Source organism: Argopecten irradians, chromosome 1, assembly GCF_041381155.1.
Source record: "Argopecten irradians isolate NY chromosome 1, Ai_NY, whole genome shotgun sequence".
NCBI lineage: Eukaryota > Metazoa > Mollusca > Bivalvia > Pectinida > Pectinidae > Argopecten > Argopecten irradians.
Window position 1 is genome coordinate 58,087,889 of NC_091134.1, and position 13,881 is coordinate 58,101,769.

Consider the following 13,881-nt stretch of genomic DNA (forward strand, 5'->3'; position numbering starts at 1 on the left):
CCCATACAGGTGACATCATATCTCATACAGGTGACATCATATCTCATACAAGTGACTTCATATCCCATTAAGGTGACATCATATCCCATACAGGTGACATCATATCTCATACAGGTGACATCATATCTCATACAGGTGACATCATATCTCATACAAGTGACTTCATATTCCATTAAGGTGACATCATATCTCATACAGGTGAAATCATATCCCATACAGGTGACATCATATCACATACAGGTGTACACCATATCTCGTACAAGTGACATCATATTCCATACAGGTGACATCATATCCCATACAGGTGACATCATATCCCATACAGGTGGCACCATATCCCATACAGGTGACATCATATCCCATACAAGTGACATCATACCCCATACAGGTTACATCATATCGCATACCGGTGACATCATATCCCGTACAGTTGACATCATATCTCATAAAGGTGACAGCATATCCCATACAGGTGACATTATATCCCATACAGGTGACATCGTATCTCATACAGGTGGCACCATATCCCATAAAGGTGACACCATATCCCATACAAGTGACATCATATCCCATACAGGTTACATCATATCCCATCCAGGTGACATCATATCCCGTACAGTTGACATCATATATCATACAGGTGACATCATATCCCATACAAGTGTACATCATATACCATACAGGTGGCACCATATCCCATAAAGGTGACACCATATCCCATACAAATGACATCATATCCCATACAGGTGACATCATATCCCATACAAGTGACATCATATCCCATACAGGTTACATCATATCCCATACTTGTGAAGTATTAAAGAACTTATTTGTCATAGTATATTTTTATATATATATTCCATTATTATTTCAAATTATTTGCTGTATGACCCATATATTTTGAGATATAGATATACAATTTGTCTATCTGCTTTTATTGGCAAGCCATCATTTGAGATAAAAGAGTGATTTGTTATGTTCTGTTTGTTATCACTTATATAGGTAATATCGGGGACTCTAATTGTAAACAAAATCAGTAGTAAGATCCAAGCGACATAGGCTCAAACAACATCGAGCTTAAATCCCCATACTATCTTATCATCAAAATCCTCTATACCAGAGGCTATTAGTCTCTTATTCATTACAGACACACAAAAACTCTTTACTATCAAAAATGCTATATAAAATGTGTCATGTATCAGTATTCTTGTAAGCATTCTGAGGAGCTAATATATTTTACTGTGCATTATGTACATGTCACATAGCAGTTGAAACACAGTGTAAAATTTTTGTTTCAGTAAATGGCTGATTTTACCTCTGACCCACATCACTCGATTGACTAATGAGGTCTGACCATGACACTGTAAGTCCCGTCCAGACATAGTGGTCAGTATGCTGAAGGGTTATATAGTAGAGAAGTTACAGCAGTACATAGGGAAGTATGTGGAGAATATTGACCCTGAAAAGCTGAACTACAGCATCTTAAAGGGTAAGTATTGTCGTTGAGCTGTATTATAATTAGGGCCACAATGGCTCAGTGGTTAAGGTATCACAACCACATCCTGCTCTAGTTAACAAAGTGACCAACGTTCTACAACCACCCTGTATCACAACCACATTCTACTCTGTGACATAGTTAACAAAGTGACCAACATTCTACAACCACCCTGTATCACAACCACATCCTACTCTGTGACATAGTTAACAAAGTGACCAACATTCTACAACCACCCTGTATCACAACCACATCCTACTCTGTGACATAGTTAACAAAATGACCAACATTCTACAACCACCCTGTATCACAACCAAAAGCTAGCTATCATTTAATGACAATGACTATTAATAGGATGAGAAATATAAAAAAGAAAAGAAAACAAACAATAATCATTATGCTAAAATTCTGAGAAACTTGACCAATTATTTACTAATAGTATTTCAGGAAAAGTCTTAGTGTCTAATAAGCTTTTATTAACAGATAATAGTTAGTGCCATATTTAGCTCCTGAACTTTACCTACCAAAATGGCAATGTAAAGATGGACTTGTTCAATACTACATTGATGGGCAGACTGATAACAACATTAGAATGGTACTTTGATTTGTTGTAGGTATTGACGCTGAGTTGACAGATTTGACATTGCGCCCAGATGCAGTGGTAAGATCTCTTTATTATTTACTAGTGGTGACCACTGATTTTACTACCAAAGCTTTATTATATGTATGCTAGCTTGGATGGTCATTAACATATTACCAAAACTTTACCAAAGTTAATGCATGGCAATTTATTCTGTACGTAACAATGTAATATTGAGAAGTACATACTGTAGACTTATAATAATAATACGTACATTATGATGACATAAAACTTAGTGCATGTTGCATTCAATATAACAAAATTATTCAGTAGAAAAAGGAATAAAGAACCGTTATGTATGAGTGTGTGTGGATGTGGAGATATGATGTTATGTATACCGGTAGATCTTGACTTGAAGAAAAGGAAAATGTCTTGAAAAATACAAAAAAAAATGTACATATCGTAGAGTCGCAAAAGTTAAGGATATAGCTTTCTGTTAATACTACACTTCTTATCACTTTCTGAAGAAGAATTAAAAAAACATTCAAATTCCCATAATGCAGGTTGTCTTATGTTTTCTGGCATCTTCCAAATCACCACACAGTAGTTGGCTCATAATCACTGTGCCATACAGCAAAACTACATACATTTGTTGTTAACATATAGATTTGACCAGAGAATAAGGTATTTGTTTGGTGTTAAGAATAAGGCCTTCAACTAAATTTTGGTATTATAATTTTTGTGGCAATAAAATGACATTTTCACAACACATTACGGTAACTAGTGTTGTTATAATGATTAAAGTTTTAAATATTCATATTTGTGTATATCCCACCAGATGGTGGATCATCTGTTAGGGTAGATGTACAAATGTATCAGATTCCAGGCTGTAACATATATGGGATGTTGAGGGGTATATTTTACAAAATGATGGAATAACATTTCATTGACATTTCATACGAGTTCTTTCATATATATGCTACATTCACTGCACACTATATACTCAGAAGATCTATCCATGTAACTGTGGCAATCACCAACATGCTCGTTTCTCTATTATTTCCATTTACTCTATCTTTGTATGAAATTTTGAGCATTTGCCTTATATTCATGAAGACTTTTAGTTTTGTTCCCTGGAGAAGACAAACAAGCATCAAGTTAACATTAATGGTTTCTGCCTCTGATCTCAGCATACAATATATATATATATATATTAGGAATCAGGGCAACTGGTTTATATATATATTCTTTGTCAGTTCGGATGGGGTGTGATACTTTTAATCTCCAGTAAAGTTAGATACTTCAGTCAGGTAGCTATAGTACCGATATATGCAAGAGCTTTGGATCCACTGTCTCAAACAACAGACATTTATAAGATACTCAACATACATTCTGGGGAGGCTGTTATTAAATTACATAAGATTTACTCAGAGGTTAAGGAAAACACAAAATGTATAGTCAAAACTGAGGAAATTGACCATCTGCAGCTTTGGTGGATTGAAAATTGAGTATACAACATATACAGATTATATTTCAAGTTATGTTGAGTTTAAGATCATAAATTCCATGACTTCCAGATTAATAAGAAAGAATTTGACCAATCAGAGGCACCATATATATATATAGCATACAAGAATATTGAGCAACATGATGATGGATAAAGTAAGAATTCTCCTAAACAACACACGATCAGTGCTGTAACTTATTTTGAACTGTATGTTAAAAAATGCCTTGATATAACAGACAGATAGACGCCTAATCAGGAGTTTGAACTTTAATCAGGATATCAGCTCAGTGAAAAAAATACACAAAACTGTTTCAAGATAAAACATAATTGTTTATGAGAAAGCCTCTAAAGTTCTAGAACATCCATTTTTCTGTTGATCAGCAGTCAGTACAAATGAAGATAGATTTTTTTTCTCCGTTTTGACAATAACTGGCTATGCATGCTGTAGGACTTAGCAGGAGACCATAAGCTGGTGGCTGTGTGTGGTATTGATCTGAGTATGTACAGTACCATATACTGACTGATCTGGTGGTCACACTGCATTCTGTACATGCGTGAAGTTTCACATGTGTATGTGTGATAATGTTGGACACTATAGGGGGCAGTAGAGGCCATTTGGTTAGAATGTCTTGTTACACCACAAGGCCTTCACTAGCTCCTTTATGTTTTAATCAAAGTGGGACAGTTCAACAGTGAGGTATTGACCATATTGTATTATTTTAATTTAGTGCTTGTAAATTTAAGAACATTGTTTTGATTAATTATCCATTATTGTGAAACATGGTATACTCATTCAATTTAATACAGTATTTTTAATATTTCAATAAAGATATATTAAGATAAAAGTAATAGGATTTAAAAAAAGGCATTTTTCCCATTCTTTTAACTAATATAAATGAAATTTATATCTTTCTTGTGAATCAATTATAGTCATGATCATATGATCGACAGATTCCGATTTCCAAATCTTTTTTACCCAGAATAATTAAATAGATGTCTTGATATTACTTAGAAACTCAGACAGTTTAAAGCATTTAAATGATATTAAGTTGAACCAGAATAAAATAAAAAAACAAGACAGTCTTTATAGGCTTAGCCTGATAACTAATTCATTTATATGTATTTGCATATAATGAAATTTGTTGAAATGAAAGACAGTTTTAAAAGATTTTCCCTTGTACTGTAAGTCGTTGATATAACCTTTGTGCCCCTCTGATGGTTATTTATAGCGATCAAGGTGCCCTTTTCAAAACCTAGCACCATGCCCTTTTTTTCCTGTGGGAACCACTACATAGGATAGTGGTTTTCCTCCAGGTACTTTGATCAATTTTTCTTTATCTTAGAATTCTGACACATCTTTAAAGGGTCATATCACCACTAGGATGCTAATAAGGCTTAAAACAATACCATACAGAAACTTGGTCTAAAAGTTATGTTTGGCCTTCAATCATCACAATTGCTTGTACTATAATTGATCGAATGATGACCTACAAATCCTGCTTTATACCCTATTATTATGTCCTGGAATGCATTCATGAAAATGGCTATTTATTGGTTTTGGTGTCTTATGATACTAACGCAGTCTCACTTTCATGGGTTCTAGACCAAGTTTGAACTCATTCATTACTGGTATTTCTATAAACAGTATGATAAGAATGATATGTTTATATCTTCATATTTCAGAAAGAATTTTCTGTTATACTAAATAACTGAATCTGCATTTCTCGTAAAATTGCATGTTTGCGCATGGCAAGACATCTTGGACACAATTAGAAAAGAAGAGCACTCCAGAGTTGCAATTACATGAGTAATCATGAAGGTAACTAGATATGATGAGATGTAGGAGGTGGCAGTTCAGTTAAATAGCTCCATTGAGATTATGTCTTTTCTGCCTCAAATCAATCACGCATGCTACTGTGTAGTACTTCTAGCTGGCAGAAACATGCAAAGCGTCTGACAAAATCTTATAGATTTTTCACTATAGGCTTCTGCAATATCAGGGATTGCTGGTTACAACCCAGTATACCATAACATTTTCAATAATCGTCCCTTGTCATCAGATCCAACATAACATAAAATCTCTAATAATCGTCCCTTGATTATTAGCGCTCAGTATACCATGAAATTTTCTATTAGTGACCCTTAACATTTTGTTATTCTTGATCAGTATTATCTGAGACTGATCTTTTGATAAATTATGTTAATCATGTTTACTGCAGATAATCAACTGAATGTGCTGTTGTTCATTTACATCAGTGTGATTCTGTGATCTATGCATTTAATCTGACCAAAATCTTGTAGACACCAATGAGAATGAAATTTCTATGAAATATATCCTAGCTAGCTTTAACAGCTAAGGGCTTGATACATGCTGATTTTGGCACCCATCATAAATAAACATGTTTGGATATATGGAGTCCTACAAAAATATTGTATCAAAGATTGAACTACATTGACCTTCACTTCAGGTAGCAAATATATATACCATATCAATCTATGAATAATTTAAGATTTATTTCAATATGATTGTATTAGCAATTGTAGTAGGCCAGATATTGGCTGTCAGCATGTTGATGTCTCAATGACTAACAAGGTTGTCCAAATGATTGATATTTAATCTATACTTACTATCAAGCTCATATAACATGGTGAAATCGACATTTTTTAACAAAGGACTAGGTATGGTAAGGGTCTTTTGTGGCCCCCAAATCCGCTATTTTTCAAAGTCTGTTATTTTAAGATGTCAATCTTGCATTTGAAATATTAACTACATACCTGACATATTTGATAGTGCTATTAGGTAATATAACAGTTTAGTTGCCATGGCAACAATTTTTATTATACATAAATTATGCAAAATGTGAAAATTTCTTTGAAATTGGCCTTTTTTATGCAGTTTTTCATCTAGTTAACATAGAGCGCATTCTAGTACAAACTTTATATTTTTCAAAATGATGTATTCTTCGTGCCTGCTAATTGTCTTAAAATATAAAGTTTGTTCTAGGTTGCGCCCTATTGCTTTTAAAAGAAAAACTATAAAATAAATGCCAAAATTGACCAAATTTTCAAATTTGCATAATTTATGCAAAGTTACCATGGTTTTATAGCAAAAACATATTTTCTGTCGGCAAAAATATTATTAATTTTTTATCAAGGGCGTATTCAATATTTCAAACGCAGCAACTTAATTTCTAAATACTTGAAATATTGTAGATGTAGGGGTCAAATAGAGCCATTACCATACCTAGTCCTTTATTGAATATGCTACTGCAGTCTTAAAGGCTTGTTGTTACCAATTAATGAATAAAAAGTCTCAGAAAGTTGGTGAGGAATATTACAGTTGTATTGACTTCTTATTGGCATGTGGGTTTGTGAGGCCAAGAGATGTTTCTTTTTTAAGAATGGCCTCCATATTAAAACTCCCCTTTATTACCATGGTACTACACTAGATACATTTATCTAACAAACCATGTCTGCTGCTAATTTAAGACCAGAGTAGAGCTATTTCAAATGTTATATAGATAATCTTTAGATCCAACTTTAAAATGCTAAGGGGAGATAATCTAGTATTAGTCATATTTATACCTTAGACTGCTGTTTGGAGTTTCTAAAATATGGAAAATTATCAAAATTTTTTGAATTGTATTTTTTAAGTCTTAGTATGCTAGTAGGATTCTACATAGAGATACATAATCTAGAATGAATTAGAATACAGGACACTTACCAGGGTAATTCAATTGTAAAAATAATAATGCTCCAAGACAGAAATATGGAAAAATTATCAATAATAATATACGCTGTAATCTCTTTGTTTTCTACAATATGTCTAATTCTAGGGGGAGATAATCTTGTATATATATTGGACTATAGCTGAGAAATAAGAAAGGTTTGGTGGTCTCGAGTCTAACATTCACTGATCAGTAAAAGATACACCTTTTAGCATGTTTGATGACTGAACCAATATCTGGAATTAGATTACCGACCCTGGGGTCATCTGATGAAGATTCTCCTCAAGTGTGTCGTGTCCGACAGGATGATTGTTCCTCCACTTCTCCATGTTGTGAAGAGTGGTTTGACCAATGTAATTTCCTTTCACATTACGGTCAATTGGAGAGTTGACCAAGGTGTAGTGATCACCAAGATGAAGTGGACAGGGGGAGTGTTGATTATCTATCAGGCTGAGATGATTGACCACTTCATTTATATCCTTCATCAAATTGTAACACGACAGCTTTATTGATTAATAACAAGTTAATTGATTTCTATGTTTCGATCAAGATAAGGCGCACTTAATTAATATTCTTACTAAATGTAATATACATTTGTCACATGAAATTTAATTTTGTTGATAAGTGAACAAAACATTCAAGATTGGTTAATTTGTTGTGCAGTGAAGTTTGGTTGGAGTCCCTATAACCAAATACTTATAGGAACATTGACAGCATTGACATTTCCTAGAGGTACAAAGCATGCAGTGACTCAAGATTTGACATTTTGTGAGAAAAAAATAAAAAAATATAAAAGTTTTCAAAAATTTCAGCCTTTAACTGATCATACACGAAGCTAGAAACAGGCTCAGACTGGTGGAGAGAATGCAGATTTTTTTTTTTAAAAAAGCCAGAAATATAATGCAGACTGTACAGAAGAAATTGTCATTTTTATGAAAATCTGAGTATTGATAGATTTAATCAAAATATGTGTGGCCATTTTCTATATTAAACACTTCCAATTAATGTTGGAAGTGCTTCCGTGTTCTCTATATTATTGCCTTATTTAAAATATATTCACTGAAATGTTAAGGACTTGCTTAAGGACATAGAAGGATCCATTTCCGGTTTGGACAAGGGCTTATATATTTACACAATGTATATGTATGTAAAATTTGTTTGATATTTCAGTGATGCACAATATTTGTTTTTTTTATTTCAACAATATTTTATTGATATTATGTACATCAATAGGATCGGACATCAGGCTACGCCTATTTAAGTCCTCTCCAGATCTTATTTTAAAGTATAAACATGAATTCATTCTGCAATTAATTTATACATATATTTAAATATACAAATAAATTGAATTAATTACAGTATAGTGATAATGATATTAATAAGTACTAATTAAAGGGGGATAACTCCAATTTTATTTTTGATAGGAAATGTTTCAGAACAAGTTTAGTTATTTGGATTTCACAACCAATACTTGTTTAATACCTAAATATGAATCACCATATTTATACATGTATCTAGTAAGGGTATGAGGTCTTGATGACCTATTTTCCCTTGAATGTTTCTGTTTGTATCATTAATCATGATTGCAGTGTTTAATTTATCAAAAAACAGCTTATAATTGAATTTGCGATAATGATTCATAAGAGTTCTTGATTAAAAAATTATTAACCATAGTTTAGGTTTGTTGATGTCCTCACTGAAACACAGGACTCCTGCATATTTGAATTGAAGTAAAATTTTAAGGAAATTTTTAGCTTGGTGGTGCCACATCCAGTCTTGGTAAAAGGTCATCAGTGAAAGCCATAACAAGATAATCGCAAGGCTACTATAAAATATTCATTACATCCTCACCGACACATACAGGACTAAGGCCATTCTACTACCACTTTATCACTGTTACAGTCACGACTGGTAAGGCCCTGCTTAAAGAAAATTAATGTTTATTGTGAAATTTTCAAGATCTTATTAGAAACCTGGTGGTTGCTCAAACCTGATATTACTTCTATTAAAATTAAAGGAGGCTTGGGGTTCGGAGACAATTTCAATTATATTATGGATTCCAGTGTTGGCACCCGTAATGTAACTTCTACTTGAAAAATACATAGATTATATATATACTAAGCTTCAAGAATTATTCAATAACTTAATTTTCATTTGAAATTACAGAATTTTTGTTCCTTTCTTCTTCCAGATTTTCAATGTCAAATTGTATGGGTAATTCAATACTAACATTTCTTAACCAGCTTTTTGATTTTCTTAAGTTTCTGTCTGGGTTTCTAAGGGCAGGATTTCAGATGGATGGAATTATAGTTGTGAAGTTTAAAGCACACTGTATATAGGAGACCATGTAATCCATTATCACTAGGAAACAACCCTTCCAATCCTGTAATGAACTAGACAATATTTTTCATTTCAAAACATTTTTATTAAATCATTTGATTTAAAAGGGATTGGGCAGCAGGCTCTGCCTGTATAAGCCCTCTCCCTGACTAGACAATATATACATGCACAATGTATTATGGGGCGACAAATGACCTAATAGCTGTTGATGACAGCCAAGGTCAATGAGTAAAATGAAATTTATATATAACTTACAAAAGGGATCATGATGATGATGATGTTGTTGATGATAAATGCACAAACACAGTTAATATTTACACTTGAGCATTTTGTAATTGTCAGCTTGTCAACATCAATGAGATTTTATTGGCAATGAGTAAAGGGAGAATTTAAGAAGAAATTTTACTAGATATCATCAAACGTAAGGTAAACCCACACTTTCTGTAAGCAATATACAATTAATACATCAACGCTTGAAGTTCAATCCTGATCACAATCGACTGTATTGATAGCAGAAACACTATTGATTACAAGCTTTTGTGTGACCAGAATAAATGAGATTCCATGATGGTATATGAGATTCTGTAGATATATGGATCATTGTGTATCATAGATTCTGAAGTTAGAAGCTAATTGTGTGTAGGATGATTGATGGAGTATTATAAGCTTACAGTAGAGAATGTCACCCAGCAGTCTAATAAATAGATATTATACTTCCAGGGGAAAATATAGAGAAACATTGATTTTGTTAGCTCACCTGACCAGGTGCTGCCATGAAGCAGTCAGTTAAAAGACCACCTGGTACATTAGATAACTATTTCTCATCCATATGCAGCCAATGCTGATAGTAGCTGGCCTCTAAGGAGCAAGATTGGGTGGAGAGATGTATCAATCTGTTCCATTCATCTGAATGGGACCTTGGCTGTTGTCTAATTTCAAAGTCACACTGCCTTTAGCTATAAAGATGAAATGGGTAGAATTATAAAATGGTCACTATATTGAAAATGACTTGTACATATGATGTATCTAAAGTCAGAAATCTGTTAGAATATATATGTTAAAGCAGGACTATCATTGCTAAAAGGTGTCTTGATGTATGTTGTTTCTTTATAAAAAAAGAGGCCAATTAGGACATGGTACAATGAAATAAAGAATATTGATATATGTGTGATACCCTTATAAATCTTTTTCTAAGGTCAAATTAATGTCAAGTGTAAGGCTCAGGACTCCAGTAACGGGTAGAACCAACATGTAAACGAGTGGGATCATAGAAATAATCCTTGAAGGATGACAAACAGAATTCTTTAGGATTATCACAATGTCCATTTAACTAACCTAAATAGGAATTTATTCCATATTTTCAATAAGCATATGCTTACTGGCATTAATGTAACAGTATGATACTGTGCCTAAATGGAGGAAAACTGCGTGAGCTAGCTTTTGCGTTGGCACTGCATTCATCGTCCAGCTTTGGTCGCTGGCCCAGGATCTATGACAGGCCATCAGGCACCAATGTTTTCTTTTAAATAGTTTCTTTTTAGCTGTAGCCTACCATCTGAAATGAAATTTCATAGGCCTGTTCATTATGCTCAAATGAAGGACTTCTAAACTAATGACCGTGACCCTCAAAGTCATTGGGTCAAATTTAGGCTGAGATATCTATAAGCAACCTGATATTTGAACTGGAATGAATGTTAGGTAAAAGACGTCCAAGTAATATACAAATTAATGATCTTGAATGTAATTGTGCATTAAGAATTTTGATAATCAATACATTTTTGTAATACAATTTTATCATATTTTTTTTTATTTTTTTTTTTTTTGCAGGTTGAACTTCTTACCACCCAAGTAAGTACAGTCATTGTTTGTCATTTATCACTTCCTGTTTGATTACTATTTATCTATCACCAAAAATATGACTACAGTATACATATTACTTACAATTAAGTGATCAGTGGATTCATGATTTAGAAGGCTCTGGTAGTCAATAAACTGGTATATATTTACTCATTTATTTTTTTACAGCTTGGTCAGGAAGTACCTGTGGAAGTCAAGGCTGGTCATGTGGGTAAGTTAATCATTATGTACACATTAGAGAACTACATAATGAAAATGCTGCCTTCCTATTCTGGTTTCAAGATTTGTGTCACCTGAAAGGAAGCCTTACCATAAAAATATTGTAGTTTATAATGTATACCAGTACATTAAGATCATGGTGAACAATTTCAGTTTTTTTTTCTAAATTGTGAGATCCTAGCTAGCTAGTCATTGGCTAGATCGAGGCATATTTGCATTCTGGCATAAAATTAAAAGGCCACAATTTATGTTTGTGCAATGAAATGATCTTGACCTTATTTCATCATCACAAATATCAATACTTTCTTCTCAATAGACATGAGCTCTAGTTGAAATGAAGTCTTTTAGGTCAAGAAAGTTTGTCGAATGGTTTACATGTTACTTGACCTTTGTCAAGGTAACTGCAACCAAGTTCATCATAAGTTGGCCTCTTTGATGACAGTTCTAGTTATTGAAGTATAGTCTGGCCAATCCAATATATATTTCCAACAGACTTGCAGTTCTGTGATAGCTGTTAGAAGAGCAAACCTTTAACCTTTTGAGTGATTGACCAATTCTTGCCAAAAGAGCTCACAGATTAGTGCCAGAATTGATTCATAGTCTAGTTTTGACCCTAGCTATGTATGATTTGTCAGATTCTAGATACAGTTTCACATCAATGTACATTTTGTCTGTTGAAGATCAATAACCTCAGGGGTATAAATCAATTGGGTAGTCGTTTATGGTTCTCTACAGGGCACGGCTACAGGCAAAGACCTTTTTAGTGTGACAGAGGTTTTCCATAGCAATCTGAAAGTCGGTATGGTCAAGATCAATCTTTTGGAATCTGTGTGGTCAAGGTATTATTATTTATTTCAAACTGCAATAATAAGACCAGGAATTAGAGCACATCATTCCTCCAGTTTCATGACTCCAAAGACTACATACTATGGTAACCATACTAATGTTAAGTTTACATGTCTGTAAAGTCCAAAAGGGTCACTTCAGTCTGCCAGGCTTCTGTGGCCATTGATTTCACTCAGCCACTCAGATCTAGCTAGATCTGACAGGACAAAGCGTGGGATGTCTGACCTTTACTATATTCAAATCCGAAAGTATTCTTTATTAAGGAATCATGTTAGCTAGTATAAATGTGAGATAATGAATAATTTGTCAATTTGAATCAACATAAGCTTCATCTCAAAATATATGCATATTGTATACAAATATCTTGCTTTTTCTAAAATGTCATAACATTTATACATTCTACATTTGGGATCTCCCAATTTGTAATATTACAGCTTATGGGCAAAGAAATAATCTTAACCGTGTAGGCAAAATATATAGGTTGTTGAATATTTTCAAGGCAGCTATATATAATTCTGCCCCAATTATCAAGTACACATGCACATCAAATATTCCACTTTGATTTCTCTAGAGAATTGTAGAAGGTTTTTGTCACATTTGGGGATTGAATCATATGTCAATATTTATGGTTCCTTGCTGGCCATAAGTATAATTCTGCAGCCATTGGCTTGAAAGCATATATCATGTTTTGGTTTTGTAACCTTTTGTATGTGTAGTACAATAATATACTACTAATTGATTTACAATTGATATATATTATCCAGTATTGCTTTGGTTACATGCCGATGACCTTCACACCAAATAATCATTTTCTCATATGTAGCTTTTATTAAAAGTAAAAGGCATTGCTAACTATGATAATTATGTAAACACTTGAATCTCTACTTTAATAATATAGTATTCAAAATTTTGTATGATATGTTAAGATATATTCGACTGACAAGTCTTTGAGCGTCCAGACAGCAAAGTGATGTACATGTCTTCAGGAGAATTAACTGCATCAGACCAGAGAGAAAAATCAATAAATTTTGTTGTGCTGGAAAAATGCATGGCAGCTTTATGTCAAGATTAATGCCGAGTCATCAAAACGTTTTGTTCCTATGTTTACGTTTGTTAACTCATCAAACATTTCCCTGAGACTGCAGAAAAACAAATTATCTCTGAACACCTAAGGGATTATGAGTTTTTCTCCTCATTATAATGTTCAATTCAAATCTCTGCAGTAGAAGCACCTTGAATGCTTGTTAATATTTCATAAGTAATCTAAATAATTTAGTGCAATTTAGCATGTTAAAATAGTGAGCATCAG

General features: G+C 33.2%; 1 protein-coding gene across 1 annotated transcript in view; it reads left to right on the forward strand.

Moving 5' to 3' along the window:
* The first annotated feature begins 1,299 nt into the window (after positions 1–1,299).
* The window catches only part of LOC138335146 (intermembrane lipid transfer protein VPS13A-like), a 46,637-nt gene continuing 34,055 nt past the window's right edge, over positions 1,300–13,881 (forward strand). Inside the window, exons 1-4 of the mRNA XM_069284097.1 lie at positions 1,300–1,489; positions 2,110–2,156; positions 11,478–11,498; positions 11,676–11,718. Coding sequence (XP_069140198.1) covers positions 1,393–1,489; positions 2,110–2,156; positions 11,478–11,498; positions 11,676–11,718 — 208 coding nt within the window. The 5' untranslated portion in view covers positions 1,300–1,392. The remainder of the gene's footprint in view (positions 1,490–2,109; positions 2,157–11,477; positions 11,499–11,675; positions 11,719–13,881) is intronic.